We start from the raw sequence: 17,571 nt of genomic DNA, 5'->3' as shown, positions 1-17,571 counted from the left end.
TCCTTCGAAGAGGATTGGGTCGGGGAAGAATGGGGCGCACTGCACAGCAGCCCTGAGCAGTTCACAGACCGGACAGAGAGAAGTGGCTGCTTCACGAGAGCTGACCTTGTCCGTGGGTGGGAGTCTGTAGCCCCAACCACCCGACCTGAGGCTCCTGCTTCCAGAATCCACCGGATCTCAGGAGAAGGGCCCACACCTGCTGCAGTAGGGGTGAGGGGTGCTCTGAGGAGAGGGAGGCCCCACAAGGGTGGGGCCAGGGCAGAAGCACGGGAGGAAGAGCCGTGTGGCAGAAGGAAGAGAGGAGCAGGAGGCTCGCGGCGAGCCCGGTGGCCCGCGCGGGGCCGGCGCTGGCTCCAGCCCTCTCTCACCTGAGCGTCTCCACTCGGTCTTTGCTTTCAGGTTCATTCAGGTTCCTCAAAAAACAGAGCGAGGGAGAGTTTAGTGCTGGGACCTCTGTGAGGGCGGGTCCGGGGAGGTGCCACCGGTGGGTGGGCGGGACCCCAGCCCAGAAGGCCACTTGCCCATCACTGGCAGGCCGTGAGGCTCGGTGGCCCGTGGCCCCTTAAGCTGGCAGCTTGACCGTCCCTCTCCCACAGGGAGCCCAGCACGGTGGGGGGGGGCTGGCCCTCCCCACACGGAGATCTGTGCCAGCGAGGAGCCGGGGAGGAGGGTGTGGGCGTGCGGGCGCTCATGGAGCACACAGTCCACAGGCAGGGCTCTGGGGAGGGGGTTCCTGCTCTAGGGGCCCACGGCTGGGTCTCAGAACCGCGGTCCTCTTAGAGGGAAGGGGCGAGGGGATAAATAGAGGCCTATCTCAGGAGGCTCAAAGGGCTAAGACCTGCTGGGAGTGTGCCTGGGGCTCAGTGTCTGGGGCTGGATTGGGGGGAGAAGGGCCCTGAGGCCTGCTGGAGACAGGCCTGCCTCCCTCTTTCTTTTATAACTCCCCTGCCTGCCAGGCCATCTGCTGATACAGAAGGGAGACGGAGGGCAGGGCAGGGCAGGGCAGACACCTTGGGAGGGTGGGTGGGGAAGAGGTCTGGCCCCGCTGAGCGGCTTCTCCAGCTCCTGGCTGGAAGATGGGTGCCTGGAGCCGGGGAACTGGGGGTGCGGAGGAGAGCAAGGACGGAGGAGAGAGCGCGCAGCAGCGGTACATGTAAAAGGACACAGAGACGAGACGCACGAACGCAACCAGCGCGGCGAGCAGGCGCCTGCGCCGAGCAGGGGAAGGAGCCTGGCTGCGCTCTCGGGCCCCACCTGGCTCCTGCCCCGGGGGTGGAGGCCCCCACTGGCTCCTGCCCCGGGGGTGGAGGCCCCCACTGGCTCCTGCCCCGGGGGTGGAGGCCCCCACTGGGGCCCCATGAGTCAACAGCCAGCCATGCACTGAAGAGCTGGGTGGGGAGCGGCGGGCGGAAGGGGGAAAGCCTGGAGACCCTGTCTCGGCCGTCTGTCAGCCGGGCACCGGGTGCCTGTCAGGTGTCCCCGCCCCAGGGCAGGGCCTGGGCTGCCGGCCTTGGGGAACCAGGGCTCCAACCTGCTCCTCAGCTTGGTATGCGGCCCACCCAGGCCTCCAGACAGGACGAAGGCAGGGCTGGGGGCGACAGAGCCAGGAGTTGGCCCAGGAAGGCAGGTGCCTGAGTGCGGGGGGATCTCCCTCTGCTGCCAGGGCGCAGGGGTAGGACGGCCCAGCTCCTGGCTTGTAGGAAGCCACAGGCCGAAACTGGAGAACACAGCCCAGAGAGGATGTTCAGCTCCAGCCGCCCAGCAAAGGCTGGAGGCCCGAGGCCTGCTGGGGTGGGGGAGGGCTGGGCTTGTTCCACGGAGCCGCCAGAAGGGGGTGCTGTGCCCCGCTCGAGAGGCAAAGGCTTCTCCGGCCTGAGGCGTCAGGCAGAAGCCTGGACACCCTGGTGTCCCTGCAGCGCCCCTGAAGTCCTGCCATCCCAGAGGACCTGCAGTTCAGGGCACCAGGGAAGAGGAGGCCCAGGAGACCCAGAGTGAGACACCATCCCAGACACACTTCTGACCCGGGTGGAGCTTCTTCAGAGCGCATGCACAGACACGGGAAACGGCCGGAAGAGGAGCCCATCACAATTTGTGACCAAAACCCGGGGTAGGGGGCCAGGGGGAGGAGACAATCTTAAAGGGAGAATTCCCTGAGAAGGTCCCCCTCGCTGGGGGACAGGCCCATTGTTTTCAGAGCCATTTGCCCTCAGTGGGCAAACGTGGCCTCGTGGGCCACCCTGTCAGAGGCCGTCGTCTTCCCTTTAAGATGGCAGAGACAGTGCTACACGGACATGGTTAGCAGATGGAGAAGGGCGCAAGAGCCAAAGAGGGGCGTTAGTGATGGAGGCAGGACACAGACACACACACACAGCGGGCTCAACGCCTACCTTCTGGCAAACCTGAAAGACAGATTTCTAAAAAAACAAACAAAAAAAGACAAAATAAAAAAAGAAATAAAAAAAAAAACCAACAAGACGGTATGTGGATAAGCAGGTGGGGAGTGGGCTTTACAGGTTCAAGGGTCACCCCCACTTTCTGAAGAGCCGCTCAGCGAGACTAGAGTCCCAGACACCCCCATCTGCTCATGCCCCACCCTGCAGCCCCACAGCTGTATGCCGAGGTGGAAAGGGGCCCAGCCTGGCTGCGCTAGCTGAGTGGAACAAAGTACGGAGGAAGGGCAGGCAAACCCACTCTCTCCAAGCCTCCTGCTTGCTGTATCCTGAGCTTCGCTAAGATGGCTGAGGAAGCAGGGAGATGGAGACAGGGAGCACCCCGCGAGGCCGGCTGCTGGATGCACCTCAAGGAGGAACGCTGCTTCTATGGGTCATCAGGGGCCAGGAGTGAGAAACCTCATGAAGAGGATCTCCACCCTGGTTCCCACACTGGAAAGCCTCAGAGTGCAGCAGGCTGCGTGGGAGCCACCCTGGGCCCCCAGCAGTCACTTAAATCGTGGCCTTCATCCTGGCACACTGCTCCACCCCCACCCCACCCCGTCCAGCCCAGCAGACGAATATGGCTGCGACAGACAAAACCAACTGGGTGGGGAGCAAGGAGGTCAAACGGGGGGAGACAAGAGACCAGGAGAAACTCTCCTTGCCGGCCCAGCCTGGCTCAGGCCTCATGACTTTGCAGCTGCGTCACCAAATATAAGTTTCCATGGGAACCCAGGAGAGAAGAGGGGGGCTTTTATTTTAGCATCTGAGTTCACACTCTCCTAGAGAGGAGGCGGCATCGGCCATCTGCTTGGGCCAGAGAACAAGGGGTGTGTATGAGGAGCTGGGAAGGCCTGAGAGGGATGGACAGGTCTGAGCGCCTCAGGTGCCAACAAGACTCACTTTCTTAGGCTTCCTGAGGCTGCTTCTAACCCCCTAGGGACCTACTCCCAGCTCTAACCCCAGGTGTTCTCATCCCCTCCCCCAGGCAGGTGCAGGGCCTGGCCTCACCCTCTCTGCTGCCCTAGGCCCCCTACTCACCTGCGTACAAACTTGGAGGTGAATTTGCTGAAGATGCTCCCCGAGGCCCCCCGCCGGCCCTGGCTGTTGCCAGAGGGAGAGGCTGGGGTGACACCGTAGGGCAAATTCTGCTGGTCCCGCACCTGCCGGAGCTGTCCAGCGTGGAAGGTGCTTCGACTGGACACACCCCGGGGGAAATTAGTTCGGTCTGGGGCTCCACCACTGCTGCTGATGTTGTGGGCGGAGGGGGAGGCGACAGGGACACGCTGGGGGGCTGTGCTGTGGGAAAAGAGGTGGGGGTGGGGGAAATGCATCAGGGCACAAGGCGGCGGCCCCGCCAGTGGCTGGAGCGCCCTGGGGTGGGAAAAGGGAAGGGGAAGCTAGGGCAGAGGGAGGCAGCCACCACAGAGGACACAGAAGGAAGGGACCACTGAGGACGCCAGTAAGGGGGAGTGGGGAGGAGATGGTTTCGGGGAGGGAGGGAGGCAGGGAAGGATTCGTGTGTGGAGAGCAGTACAGGCTGGAGAGGAGCAGCTCCCTGGGAGCTCGGCAGACTGGAACCTCCAGGGGACAATGCTGACCAACCCTCAAGGGCTGAGTCCCTGTGATGCTGACTGTCCCCGGGTCCTAGGGAAGTCCAGGAAGGCTCAGAACAAAAAGGCTTCCTTCTGGAGCCTCGGGGCGGCTTCGGGCATGTCTGTTCTGAGAGGGAGAACTGGAGGAGAAGAGGGCCGTAAGCTACTTTGCTTCCCTCGACCTCCCGGCTGCAGCAGACAGCCGCCTCTTGCGGCTAAGATGATAAGAACAAAGCAGGACCCCCAGGTGGGAAGAAATTGTGGGGGGCGGAGGGGGACAGGCTGAGGGCAGCGGTGCGTCAGCTGCCCCACCACACTTGCCTGGGCCGCGGCACCTCACAGTTACTGTCCGTGGGGGGCAGCCCAGTGGCCTTGTTGGGGTGCACGGAGGCCGACATGGATTTCTGGTGCTGGCGGGGCCGGGCCGCAGAGACCGCGGCGGAAGCAGAAGCCGTGGAGGCCCGGGACCCTGGCATGGTTAGGCTAGGAGACAAAAGCAGCGGAGAGGCCTGGGTTAGGGGCGGGCGGGGGCAGGAGGCTTGGTTAGGAAGCAAGGGCGGGGCGGGAAGGGCCAGAGGGGAGCCTCGGCAGGATGCATGTCAGGCCCAGAAGCAGCAATGGGGCACAAGTCAGAGCCCAGGGAGGCAAGGCTGCGGAGCGGAGGGCAGGGCGTGAAAGCCGACAGGAGGCCACTGCCCCCGGGCTGCACTGGTCTCCTAGGAATTCCAAGAACAAGGACGTGCTGTCGCCAGAAAGAGCAGGGTGCTGCTAAGGGGAGTTTTCCTTAAGCTCAGAAGACAAGGAGCCAGGAGATCAACACCGACGGTCAAGGTCAGGGGCTTCTGCTCTCACAGGCCCGGCTGGAGTCACCCTCAGTGTGTGCGCCCTTCAAGTGGGCATCTCTGGGTTCTTCCCTGAGCCGGGGTCCCTGGGGCACTGATGCCCAGAACAGCACAGTTGCCATGCCCTGGCTGCGGTCAAGGAGCAAGAAGGTGGCTGAGATGGTCATGGAGTCACACTGGGTACCCCGCAAGAAGCGGTCACAGGAGCACAGGGAGGAGGAGATGGAGGGGGGAGCAGGGAGGTGCTGGCGTGTGTACGGCTGGACTGGACAGAGCCAGGACGGGACTCCAGGGAGCGGGAGGGGAGGGTGCTGCTGACAGACGTCACCGCTGGGGGAGCGGCTCCGGGGGGCACGGCAGGCAGGGCCCAGGCCTGCTCACCTGTCTTTGCCATTCTGGATGGAGGCCTGGCCAAGGCTGGCCCTCTCCAGGAGTGGGGAATTCCTGCTTCGGTTTGTGCTGGTGGAGAGGACGCTGTTCTGTGGGGAAGAAGGGGAAGAGCTATATCACAGAAAACCAAAGTGGTCACAAATCCAGCTCCCTTCTCCCCTTTCTACCATGAGCAATGGTGGGGGGCGTGGCGGGGAGAAAGGATGTTGCTTTGACTCTGGGGGGCAGGGTTTTCTACGGTAAGCACAAGTGGCCCAGGAGGGAAGGTCAGGTAGGCAGCCAAAGGAAGCCGGGTCTGGTTAAGGAAGGAGCTGCCTGGAGAGGGCAGGCCCCACAGCAAGAAGGCAGGGTGGGGGCCTGGGAGAGGGGGCGGGGCTGGCCAGGAGGGGGAGGGGCGTGGCTCACCGTGGAGGGCGTGGGGGTGGTCTTCTTCCTCTCCAGGCCAGGCAGGGGGCTGGCAGGCACTTTGGCTGTGCTGCTGGCCTTCCGTCCTGACTCCCGGTCCTCCTCAGGCCGCTTGTTTTCTGCGTTGTTGCTCTGAGTCTTCTTAGAGTAGGAATTGGAGGTGGGGATGGCAGGGCCAGCTGCTGGGCCAGAGGGACGGTGGGAACGCGTAAGGGCGAGGGCGGCCCGCCGAACACCCACCGTGCGCTTCATGCTTCCTACCGTGTGGCCAGCAACCCCGTTTCACAGGGTGAGGGAAGTGTACTGCAGTGACCTGCCCAAGGACATGCTAGTAAGGGCTGAACAGGACTGAAACTCGGCTGTGCCACCCGAAGCCCCCAGAACCCACCGGAGAGGGGTGTGCCCCACACCTGCCACTCTCGGAAGTACTCACCCTGGTCGCTGAAGCGCCGCTGCTTGGGGTTGGCGGAGACGCTGCGCTGTACCTTGTGGGAGGGGGAAGGGGCACTGCTATTGGTCAGATCAGCTGAAGGCCGGGGCTTCAAGGTGATGGTGTCGCCCTCCAGCTGCGAAAACACAAGAGGGAGGGATGAAGAGCTGCTTGTGGACAAGCCCACCTCCACGCCACGTTCCTGCCTGACACAAATCCACCTGGGCTCCCGTGAGACATACCCACTGCAAGATCAAAGTGCGTTTAGATAAACACAGAGAAAAACAAGTAGCAATGCAGACCCTGACAAACAGCCAAAGACACACCAACCTCCCCACAAAGACCCCCGCTCTCAGAGAAGGACACGGACACATATACACACACACACTCGGGCACGCGCGCGCACGCAAAAAGAAGCATTCAGGCTCAGAGACATCCCCCAATACCTCCTGAGCAGGCTAAGAATCAAGAAAAGGAGTCTGATACTAACACATATATATGGAATTTAGGAAGATGGCAATGACGACCCTGTATGCAAGACAGGGAAAGAGACACAGATGTGTATAATGGACTTTTGGACTCAGAGGGAGAGGGAGAGGGTGGGATGATTTGGGAGAATGGCATTCTAACATGTATACTATCATGTAAGAATTGAATCGCCAGTCTATGTCTGATGCAGGATACAGCATGCTTGGAGCTGGTGCATGGGGATGACCCAGAGAGATGTTATGGGGAGGGAGGTGGGAGGGGGGTTCATGTTTGGGAACGCATGTAAGAATTAAAGATTTTAAAATTAAAAAAAAAAAAAAAAAAAAAAGAAAAGGAGTCTGACACCACCAGGGGGACAGGGAGGCCACACGTGCGTGCAAGTGGGACACACAGATGGTAAGCAGGACCCGACTCCCACAGAGACCCATGGGTTCAGGTGCAGACATGGTGACCCAGACAAGCAGAGCAACAATCACGAGGCCTCCAGATGGACAGATGTGAAGGATGGACGTATAGGCCCCCAGATACACACTCCCAGACATGAGCACAGAGCAGAAGTAACACAGACTCACGGCTCCTGGAAGACACAAAGCACCCAGGAATCCCAAGACTTCTCGACACAGACACAAAACATATGGAAACACGCCTGGGGGCAACAAAGAACTGACCCAGATGGACCGAGACCCTGTCTAACCAACACAGAATGAACCAAATATACTCACCGTGTGGTAACCCAGACCCAGGCCCGACCCCATCAGCTTTCCTATTGAACCACTGATGGCGATCAGAGAAAGCAAAGGCCAGAGGGGCCTTAGCGCCACCCCAGAGGTGGGGCTTAAAATCAGTCAGTAGAGAGTACAGCCACACAGCTACTCGGAGATGAGGTCTGCCCTCAATAGCCACTAGAAGCAAGGGGCTGCTGCTGACAGAGGACAGCACACACGGGGATGGAGCGGGGGCACGCACCTCGGAGCTCTTGTAGCCCAGGAGCAGATAGGTGGCCATCACCTCGTTGTACCTCTGGCCCACCAGTGAGTCCTGGATCTCTTCCCGCGTGTAACCCATGGACACCATCAATTCTGCACGGGAGGGCACACAATTAAGGCAGGTCCTGAGTCCCAGGCAGCCTCAACCTCACTGCCCAGCACAGCCTCACCTGTCCGTCGGGGGTCCTTGTAGTCAGGGAGTGGCTCCACATAAGGCTTTAATTCATCATCTTCGTGACCCACATTCATCCACCGATCTTTCATGATTTGCTGGGGAGCAAAGGGAAGGAGAAGGGCAGAGGGGGAGAACTCAGCCTGGAGGTTTCCTTGGGACCCAGGACCTGGCCAGACGGTCTCAGGCTGCTCACCTCTAAAGTGCCTCTCTTGCTGGGATTGAGAATGAGAAATTTCTTGAGCAGGTTTTCACAGTCTGTGGACATGTAGAACGGAATACGGTATTTCCCCCTCAGTACCCGCTCCCGCAGCTCCTGTAGGAGGGAAATTTAAATCACCCAAGGACAAGGGTTTAAGAAACCTAACATCCAGGCTCCTGAGAGTCTGACTGTCCAGGCAGATAGAAACGAAATATGAAAAGAGGCAGAGGGCCTGGGACAAGGCCCCTCACTAGAGAGGCGGTGCTGTCAGACACCCCACGCCCTCGGGCTTCAGGAGCCGGAGGCTTGCAATCCTGAGTGCCTTGGAGAGGTGAACAAACATACAATTTATCCCAGCTCTCAAGAGAAGAGCTGAGATTATGATGCTGGGTATATAGTGCCTTTTAATAGCTGCTACCTTCTGTAAGCCCTTTGAAGCTCTGGCTCAGGAAAAATGTGGAAAAGCAGTGAAGGTGAGAGGTCGGGGACAAGACCAGCGGCCAAGAGAAGAAATGAGAATTCAAATGATCTAAGCCTGCACTTCACTCCACCTTGAGGTTCTGTCCATCAAAAGGCAGGGATCCGCTGACCAGTGTGTACAGGATAACTCCCAGGCTCCATACATCCACCTCGGGTCCATCGTACTTTTTGCCCTGGAAGAGCTCTGGGGCAGCATAAGGAGGACTGCCACAGAAGGTATCTAGCTTGTTCCCAAAGGTGAATTCATTGCTGAAGCCGAAGTCTGCGATCTTGATGTTCATATCAGCATCCAAGAGCAGGTTTTCTGCCTGGGAGGTAAGAAGGAAAATGTCAGGGAACCAAGTGGACCACACCAAGGCACCAGACAGGAAGGAGCTGAGGGGAACGGAAGGAAAAAAACAGGAAGTCATCTTCAATCTTAGTACTGTTCCCACCAACTCCAGGGCGGCCTCCAAGATGTGTGAAGACTCTGGGCTGGGTTGGAGGAGGGTGGCAAAGCCCGCTCCTCACACAGACAGCTGTATGAAGGCTGGGATCTGAAGGCTGAGGGCTGTGAGCTGTGGAAAGCGTCCCTGTCAGGCCTGGGTTAATCGTGGTCACCTGCGAGGACTTGGGCAGGGAAGACCCAGAGGTAGTCTCCCACACACTAACGTCTGAGGGACAGAGATGGGAGTGCTCACATCTGCAAAGCACCTGTGATGCAGCCGTGGGACAGTCAACCCTGTTTCCTCGGCTGGCTGCCAGGCCTGGCAACACCGGAAGAGGTGGAATGGCAGAGGCTCTCTACTCGCTGGCGGGAATGGAAGCCCAAGTCCAGTCACACAGGCCTGTGTCAGAAGCAGCCCTAGGGGTTTCCTCATCATCTCCAAAAAAATTACAGGCTAGAGCTTCCCTGAACATCCGGGTGTCACGGTTCTGCCACTGTCCACAGAGGTGAACGGCCCAGCCCTGACTCAGACACGGGAGGCGAGAGCGTGCCTTACCTTCAGGTCTCTGTGGACAATGAACTTCTGGTGGCAGTACTGCACAGCAGACACTATCTGAAAGGAAGGAAGAGGGGTCAGCCCGGAGGCGGCCGCACGGGCTGGCGGAGCTGCCACCCGGCGACCGGCTTCCAGCCCGCCACGCTGATAAGCAGGGCCCAAACGACCCTCCGAGGCTGCTGAGAGATGGCAGCTACTCCCTGCATGCCAACCCCCCGAGCAGAGGTTGGGCCCACAGCCCAGGGAGGGAGTCACACCCACCTGGCGGAATTTGGCTCGAGCCTCTTTTTCTTTCATCCTGCCATGAGCCACTAGGTAATCAAACACCTCTCCTGCAAGTGACAGGAGTGGGGTCTACATCAGAGCTGGCTGGAGCTGGGGAAGGCAGGGACACAGGAGCAAGAGGCAATTCCATACCTACCTCCACTGGCGTACTCCATGACCAGGTAGAGCGTTTTCTCAGTCTCGATCACTTCGAATAACTTAACTGCAAGAGCAAGGGCCAAGCTCTGAGTCAGAGCAGCAGCAGGGGGTCACAGGTCGAGCCCCGACATGCACAGGGGCATCCTCAGAACAAACGTTTCCTCCCCTCTCATTCCTACTCTCCCGAGGACAAGCTCCCCTCGTGGCAGCCACACCGCTAAGGACAGCCCTGAGCTCCAGGGGCAGAGCCGGACTGAGCCGGGCCTCCCCAGAGGCGTCCTGGAAGACTCCGGACTCCGGCTGGCACCACGCCTCCGGGAGGAGGACTGCAGAGGAGGACTACATGTGGGAACTGGAGTCGCGCGGTGGGGGAGAGGAACAACGACGGTCCTCACCTATGTTGGGGTGGTTCAGAACCTTCATTATTCTTACTTCACGGAACAGCTGGAAAATAAAATAGCATCAGGGGTCATGCCTGCTCAGCTTGCTCCCCTCAGGTCCCCTCCAAACAGATCCATCACTAGGATGCTTTTTCCGAAAAAGCAAAGAGGCAGGGTGAAGAAACAGTTTGGCAGTCCACCTCTTCCACGCCCGTTCCCAGGGGCTGAGAAGGACCCGAGGCGGGAGGAGAGCAAGAAGGGTCAGCACAAGGCCAGCGGGGCTCTCCCGACCTGCACCCTCAGGGGCAGCATCCGGACGAGCCAGCTGTGCCCTCAGGCGCTGTCTACTCAGATCCAGCCCCCCAGCAGCAGACGGTTTTGGCTGGGTGCCTCCGAAGGAGGGAGTGTGAGCCCATGGACATGAATATTTAGAACCTGAGCTGCTTCTACAGTTCACAGACAAAGCAGACTCCAGTGTGGTCTGCGTGAAAGGGCAGGGAGCTCTGAAGGGGGACCCTACTGTCTTCTGACTTACAGAAGTCAGAGGGCTCGGCACTCGTGGGTACGCCTTTCTCTCCTGGGCCTCAGGGTGGTGACAGAAGAAGCCACTCCTATATATAGCTGATGCCAATTTTAATCAAATCCACCTACACACACTCACGCTCTCTTTGTGAAACAAAATCAGGGACTCCAAACCATACATTTCCATAAAGAAAAATGACAGAAATGAACCCCATCCCCTCTGCGGGGGCCAGAAAATTGGGGGTGGGGTTTCGGTAACTTCTAGGCCTTCCCACTTGCACAAGGGGCGGAACTGGCTGTTCTGCGTTTTTGTTTTTGTTTTTTGAGGGGAGGTATGGAGACCTGATTTAGGCTGTATTTTATGGGGAGAAAGTGAACCTATCTTGTTTTCCCCTTTGATGAAGTCCCAGAGCTTTCCTGAGCTGGAAAGGAAATGGGAGAGGTTTTCCAACTCTTGAAAACCTGATTCTGACCTTCACTCCCCTTTCCTGTTAGAGCCCAGGTTTTTCCTTGCTTTCTTCTCTGGCCCAGGAGATAAAGCGGATGAAGAGGCAAGAAGTCCTGGACACCAGCTCAGTGGCAGGAGTGGGGAGCAACACTGAAATGGGGCTGAGGGCACTCGCTGGGCCTGCAGAGTGCCCTCCTAGGAGAGCGTGGACTTTTCTGAGCTTGGTTAGAGCCCTGAAGAGGCCAGCTTCTTCAAGGTGTGTCGTTTAGGGATTGCTGCTGGGATCAAATTTAAACAGAGAGATCTGGCCAGAGTCAGTCTGGCCTTGGCCATGGAGTGGGTTAGAAGGGACATCTGTCTGGTGCTGGTGTCTTCCAGCCAGTCAGGAAGAGGCAGGGAGAAGAGACAAGTGGGAGACAGGACGGCCGAGCCGACGCGGGCAGCCTGAGATGCTCCAAGGACCGAATGGCCCACACCAGGCTGGCTTCTGCTCTGTGGGGTCTGAGCCAACGTGTCCAGAGTAGCCCTCTTTCCCTTCCTTCCGGAAAGCTCCCAGCAGGGAAGCCCTGGTGATGACAGCCACATTTCCTCTGACTCAAAGAACTGTGAGGGGATCCCAGGGGTACCAAAAACAATAGGAAACACCTTGGTTTTGGCCGTCAGTGTGTCATGGCGCCTCAACCCACACTAATTTTGTGAGTGTCTCTCTTAGTAACAACTCCCAACCCCGAGCCCCAAGCTTCCCAATCTCGCTGTAGTTGGCTCTGTTAGCATGAGGTTATACCCTCTCCTAACCCAACTAACACAATGTGCTCATGAAAAGGAAAGCTCAATCTGCCATGAGATCAAAAGATCTGGGTTAATCAAGGTCAGAAAATCTGAGCCAGGGTCATCTGGAGAATGAGCAAATCTGACTGAGCTGAAAAGGGGCTGCTTCCTGGGAGCCCGATGGGAGACTTCTTCCTTCCTCTAAACTGCCTGAGCCCAGGCGGTGGGGGGGGGGGGGGGCGCGCGGGGGGGCTGTTCCTGGCTCTGCACCGACAGTCACTGGTAAGCTGTCCCTCCTCTGCAAATGAAAGCCTTCTTTCCTCACTCCTACATATGTGGTGCCACCTGGAGGGTTCCTTGACCAGCTAGAAAGACTTCAGTTTCCACTGTACATCAAGGGAAGCAAAAGACTACATGCAAATTACTTTGCCAACTGTTAGTCAGGAGGAGCCTAAAAGTGAGAAGGAAAACTGGGAGTACCTGTCCTTAATCTGCATGTATTATCAGAGGCTTGAAACTGGAGTTCAGTTTCTAGAAACCCCAGCCCTCCATCCCCATTCTCTGAAATGGAGCTGGCCCAGAATCCAGGGGCAGGTTCTCTGCCTCCTCTTATCCCTGTACTTCTTAGAGCCACTCCCCTGCATCATTCCAGATGTTAAAGCAACTGCTTATGTTTCGAGTAATAGCTGTATACACGCGTTTGTGCATACAGGCTGGTCACAAGCCAGAAAATAACAAGATGCAGGAGGTAGGTCAGACAGGTAGGCTGAGGGGCTGGGAAGAGGCAGAAAGACTTCTATCGAGCCAGTGTCTGAGGCCAGGAAGCCCAAGCAGAAGTCAGCACAGAGGATCCTACAAAACCCTGAAGAGAGCAGAGCCATGGAGACGGAGGGCGGGGGCAACGAAATAACTGGAGACTCTGAACCAGGGCTCCGCGCGCCCGCGTGTGCTCAATAATGTCTGACTCGGGGACCCCACAGACCACAGCCCGCCAGGCTCCTCTGTCCTGGCATTTCCCAGGCAAGAATGCTGGAGTGGGTTGCCATTTCCTTCCCCAGGGGATCTTCCCGACCCAGAGACTGAATCCAAATTTCCTACACCGTGCCACCTGGGAAGCCCAGGGGTGCAGGAGGAGGTCCAAATGGGATCAGCAGACGAGCGACCCCTGACAAAGGCTTAGCGAGGGACAGGGTGCACTGTGAGCTTACTTTCTGGAGACTGGAGGAATTCAGCTGAGTCTTGTCAATGATCTTTACAGCCACCTGCACAAGAGACAAGAAAGCCCACGATTATCTCTCTGGCCACGCTAAGGTCAGGATTCGAATCTGCTTCTCCCTCCATATTTCCGCCATCTTCGTAGCCTATCCCTCTGAGCATGCCTCTCTTTTCAGATCTCGTTTCTGCCTGATAAACAGAAGGCTGCCTTGGGGAGTAGCCCTACCGCTACTGCTGGGGTATCAACAGTGGGAGATGCTGCCGTGTCCCCAGGTCCGGCGCTCACCTCTTTCCCAGTCAGGATATGCCGAGCCAGCTTCACCTTGGCGAAGTTACCCTTGCCGATGGTCTTGAGGAGCCGGTAGTTGCCGATATGGGGCTGCTCGTCAGCAGAGGTGGCTGAGTTGCGGCCCCGCAGCATGTTGGACTTACTGCTGGGCTTGTCAAGGTGTCCCAAGGGGGGCTGCCGGGTAGAAACACGCACACCTTGAAGTGTGCCACCCTTCAGATCCCCATACCCTGGCCCTTAGCTCTCTGCAAAAAATTGTTAAGAGGCTGGGGTAGGGGGGCAGGGAGGCATGCAGAGAGCAAGTCATAAGGCAGGGGAGTAAGAGGAGAGGGAGAGCGAGCCCCGCTCCACTCCAAACGAGCACAGCCCAGGGTCCAGTGCTGACATCCTACCACGAGCCATCCCATCCCCGGCTCCACTCTCTGGACTACGTCCCCCGTGAATAGCCCAACAGTTCCTCCTCCTCGTGTAGGGGAGCGCCGCCTACTGCCCTCCCTGTGGCCTGCTCACACTTTAATCAGGCCCAAACTGAACACTCGAAGGGGCAATGTGGTCAAAATTACTGCAAGGCACTCGGCACCCAGGGCTTTACATTCGTCTTTACTGCGTACGACTTTGTGTTGATTTGTTGTCTATCTTGCAAGAATGGAAGCTCACGAGGGCGGGCACGTATCATTTATTCACTGATACAACCCAGCACCTAGGTAGACTGGATTATGGTAGATGCTCAATGAACACTTGTGCAATGAAAACATGGAATGATGATCTGAGCAAGGCCCTCCTTAGATATCCCCTAGCTCAAATAAGGGTGTGCGGAAGCAGAAATGACAACAATTGGCACCAACAGGCACATACACATAACACAAAAAAGGCACCGTCCAGATGAAAACATCCATCTGTATGAACACCTGTACGGTCCTCAGAGGGCTAAATGTAGAGTTCCAAGTGATCCACTCCTAGCTACACACCCAAGAACAACTTGTACACCCATGGACGTTCATAATATCCCACATTCACAACTGCCAAACAGTGGAAACAACGCAAATGCCCCTCAACTGACAAATGGACGTACAAACTGTGAAATATCCACACAGTGGAATATTCATGGGCAGTCAAAGAAAGAAGGAGGAGCACCGACCTATGCTACCCCAGGGATGAACCTCGAGAACGTTATGCTAAGCAAGCAAGGCTGGCCACGAGGGGCTGCAGGCTGTGCAATTCGCTTTATATGAAATGCCTACTCTGGAGTAGGCAAATCCAGAAAGACAGAAAAAAGAGATGAGTCTAGGGCTGAGGGGACTCCCCTAAGGGGAGGGGCCTTCCCTAAGGGGAGGGGCCTTAGGGATGACAGCTATGGGCTGAGGTTTCTTTCTGCGGTAATGAAAAAAATTCTAAATAAAATGCTGACTGTGGTGATGGATACACAGCTCCATGAATTTACTCAAATCCCCTTAAGCGTACACTTTAAAGGGTGAACTGTATGGGATGTGAGTTACATCTCAATCAAACTGTTGAGAGTCTGGTGTAACGCTGGTCAAGAGCCCTGATCTGCCTCTTCAGAGAACCCGGTGCCACCACTCCAGCACCACGCGGGTCAAGGGCAGCCAGAGCCCTGTCCCAGAGCCGTCCAGAGCTGCCCTGGAAGCTTCGAGGATACAGTCTGGAAGCAAGCAGGGGGACCAAAGAAGCATGCCTCAAAGTTCTTTCTTTCACAGTCCTTTCTGGCTCTCGGTGAAACCCTCAAAAACCACAAAGAAATGACTTGTTACCACCCAAGGAACTGTCCAGGGTTCCTCAGCAAGGAGCATGCTTCCCCAGCCAGCTGCTTTTCAGCCCTAAGCGGCCACGAACAAGGAAAACCCTCCCTCTGCCCCCACTTCCGAGAGAGGAAGATGGGTGGAAAAGTTTCCTTGGCAACCTCTAATTCACCTCCTAAGTTTCTGGTCACGCCCCTATTTTCTGAGGATATGAGCCAAAGGCAGCAGGAGTCTGGCAGTCACCAAGTCCTCAGAGTTTGGAATGAGCATTTAGTGTCGACCTGAGGGTCTGGGTCCTTCGCTCCCTGAAGCTAATCTGGGCGTCCAACTGCCCATCCTGAGCTCGGCCCCTCTGCCTCCATGCTTCTCAGCCCTGGGGCTGCTCTGCGTGGCACAGCTGGCCAGCACCCTCTCCCCACTCCTCACTCCCAGGCTCAGCAGCACACTATCTTCACAGAATGGCAACAAACGCCCTCCACACTGGGACAGAGAGGCGTGACTAAGAGTACAGGAGGAGAGACAGACCACCAGGGTCCAGGTCCCAAATCTGCCTCTCACTCAACACGTCAACTTTACTATCATCAACAACGTCCTTAAGAGGGAGATGACATTACTACAAGGCAGGAAGAAATCCTAAAAGATGACCGACACGGGATGCTCCCACGCGCGGGTACCAGTAGATGGTCTAGTGGGTGCCGAGGAGCTCCGTCCCACAGGCCAAGGGTCTAGGTCAGGCTCCCCCCGTTTACGAGCATTAGTTTCTTATCTGTAAAGTGGTGATAAAACAGTCCTATTTCACATTCATTAAGTGACAGAAAACATGTAAAATGCCTTCAGTTCAGTCAGTTCAGTCGCTCAGTTGTGTCCGACTCTTTGCGACCCCATGAATCGCAGCACGCCAGGCCTCCCTGTCCATCACCAACTCCCGGAGTTCACCCAGGCTCACGTCCATCGAGTCAGTGATGCCATCCAGCCATCTCATCCTCTGTCGTCCCCTTTTCCTCCTGCCCCCAATCCCTCCCAGCATCAGAGTCTTTTCCAATGAGTCAACTCTTCGCATGAGGTGGCCAAAGTACTGGATTTTCAGCTTTAGCATCAGTCCTTCCGAAAAACAGGTAAAATGCCTTAGCCAATGCTTAATAAAGAACCACCACGATTACCATTATTTTTGGTTCCCTGGTAGCTCAGACAGTAAAGAATCCGCCTGAAATGAGAGAGATGTGGGTTCAATTCCTGGGTTGGGAAGATCCCCTGGAGAAAGGAACAGCTGGGTGACCCACTCCAGTATTCTGGCCTGGAGAATTCCATGGACAGAGGAGCCTGGAAGGCTACGGTCCATGGGGTCGCAGAGAGTCAGACACAACTGAGCGATTTTCACTTCACTTCAAATGCTACCCAGCCTGTCTGCAGAGCCAGAAGTCTCATGGTCAACAAGACTTTCACATCTAAGTCAAGTCCTCCTGATCCAGCTGCAGCTCAGATGGAGGCCAAGAGATGTAGGGTCCCCCCGCTGGGGAGATGTCCCTGCTGGGGAGAGGTCCCAGCTGGGCATCAGCCACTTTGCCTTCACAGGAGGGGACTCGCCAGGGCAGCTGCAAAGGGTTAGTTCCAAGCGAGGTCTCCAGGACACTCAAAGAGAAGGTTCCGCCTGTCTGGGTCCCAAACAAGCAGAAAACGCTGGGGTGTGTTCTTTGATTCCCCTGCTCTACAGGCCACACGTTCCCCTTTCTGACAAAACCACTCAACTCTCGGATGCCAAGGACACAGTCCTTCTCTCACCCCTCTCCCTCTTCCATGTTGAGACACAGTTCCCACAGCAAGGATGAGGGACAGAGTGAGGAGAGGGTGCAGGGGGGGAGAAGAGAAAAGTCCTCAGTAGGAAACGTTCCTTGGACCAGGGCCCTGAGCCCGGTGGCCTCTTCGGAGGCTGAAGTAGAGGCAGGGGTGCAGGTGCGACCATGGAGACAGGGCCCCTTCCACGGCTCTGACTAGGCCCATGTAACCTGGACACAGATCTCACCAACAAGGTGGGAGGCTGACGACTGGCTGTCCTTCTGGGCCAACTAAACAGGATCTGGCCAGAACCACGCTCTGCCCCCCACCTCCATCCTCCTTGTGCACAGACATGGAACACGACATCCTGCAAGCTCTGGCCCACACCACAGAATGGGCAGGCCCCAAAGGTCTCAGAAGTCCGCTGAAAGTGGACACCATGGCCCTCAGGCAGCTTTCAGAAAGAACGAGGGGTCACCCTGGGCGGTAGGATTTGGAACCAAATAGCAAAACACGCAGGTTACTTAGCAGGCCTGACTGAGAAGTTGGGCCTAAGCAGCTTTGGGGTCCTCATTCGAGAAGAGGGCAGA

At 57.1% G+C, this 17,571-nt stretch overlaps 1 protein-coding gene across 15 annotated transcripts in view; it reads right to left on the bottom strand.

The window, feature by feature from the left end:
* The window catches only part of MARK2 (microtubule affinity regulating kinase 2), a 57,976-nt gene that overhangs the window by 2,427 nt on the left and 37,978 nt on the right, over positions 1 to 17,571 (bottom strand). For 4 of the 15 annotated variants that reach the window (XM_018043188.1, XM_018043182.1, XM_018043180.1 and 1 more), the window contains exons 2-18: positions 13,449 to 13,625; positions 13,156 to 13,209; positions 10,225 to 10,273; positions 9,828 to 9,893; positions 9,668 to 9,738; positions 9,407 to 9,463; positions 8,495 to 8,731; positions 7,938 to 8,057; positions 7,740 to 7,839; positions 7,550 to 7,662; positions 6,098 to 6,230; positions 5,665 to 5,846; positions 5,251 to 5,348; positions 4,349 to 4,510; positions 3,474 to 3,731; positions 2,388 to 2,414; positions 369 to 413 (exon numbers count right to left, since the gene is read on the bottom strand). In XM_018043188.1, the coding sequence (XP_017898677.1) occupies positions 369 to 413; positions 2,388 to 2,414; positions 3,474 to 3,731; positions 4,349 to 4,510; positions 5,251 to 5,348; positions 5,665 to 5,846; positions 6,098 to 6,230; positions 7,550 to 7,662; positions 7,740 to 7,839; positions 7,938 to 8,057; positions 8,495 to 8,731; positions 9,407 to 9,463; positions 9,668 to 9,738; positions 9,828 to 9,893; positions 10,225 to 10,273; positions 13,156 to 13,209; positions 13,449 to 13,583 (1,907 nt within the window). In that variant the 5' untranslated portion in view covers positions 13,584 to 13,625. The remainder of the gene's footprint in view (positions 1 to 368; positions 414 to 2,387; positions 2,415 to 3,473; positions 3,732 to 4,348; positions 4,511 to 5,250; positions 5,349 to 5,664; positions 5,847 to 6,097; positions 6,231 to 7,549; positions 7,663 to 7,739; positions 7,840 to 7,937; positions 8,058 to 8,494; positions 8,732 to 9,406; positions 9,464 to 9,667; positions 9,739 to 9,827; positions 9,894 to 10,224; positions 10,274 to 13,155; positions 13,210 to 13,448; positions 13,626 to 17,571) is intronic. The other 11 variants (XM_018043192.1, XM_018043193.1, XM_018043183.1 and 8 more) reach the window with 8 other exon arrangements.

The sequence above is a fragment of the Capra hircus genome, chromosome 29, assembly GCF_001704415.2.
Source record: "Capra hircus breed San Clemente chromosome 29, ASM170441v1, whole genome shotgun sequence".
NCBI lineage: Eukaryota > Metazoa > Chordata > Mammalia > Artiodactyla > Bovidae > Capra > Capra hircus.
This window is presented reverse-complemented; position numbering and strand designations above follow the sequence as displayed.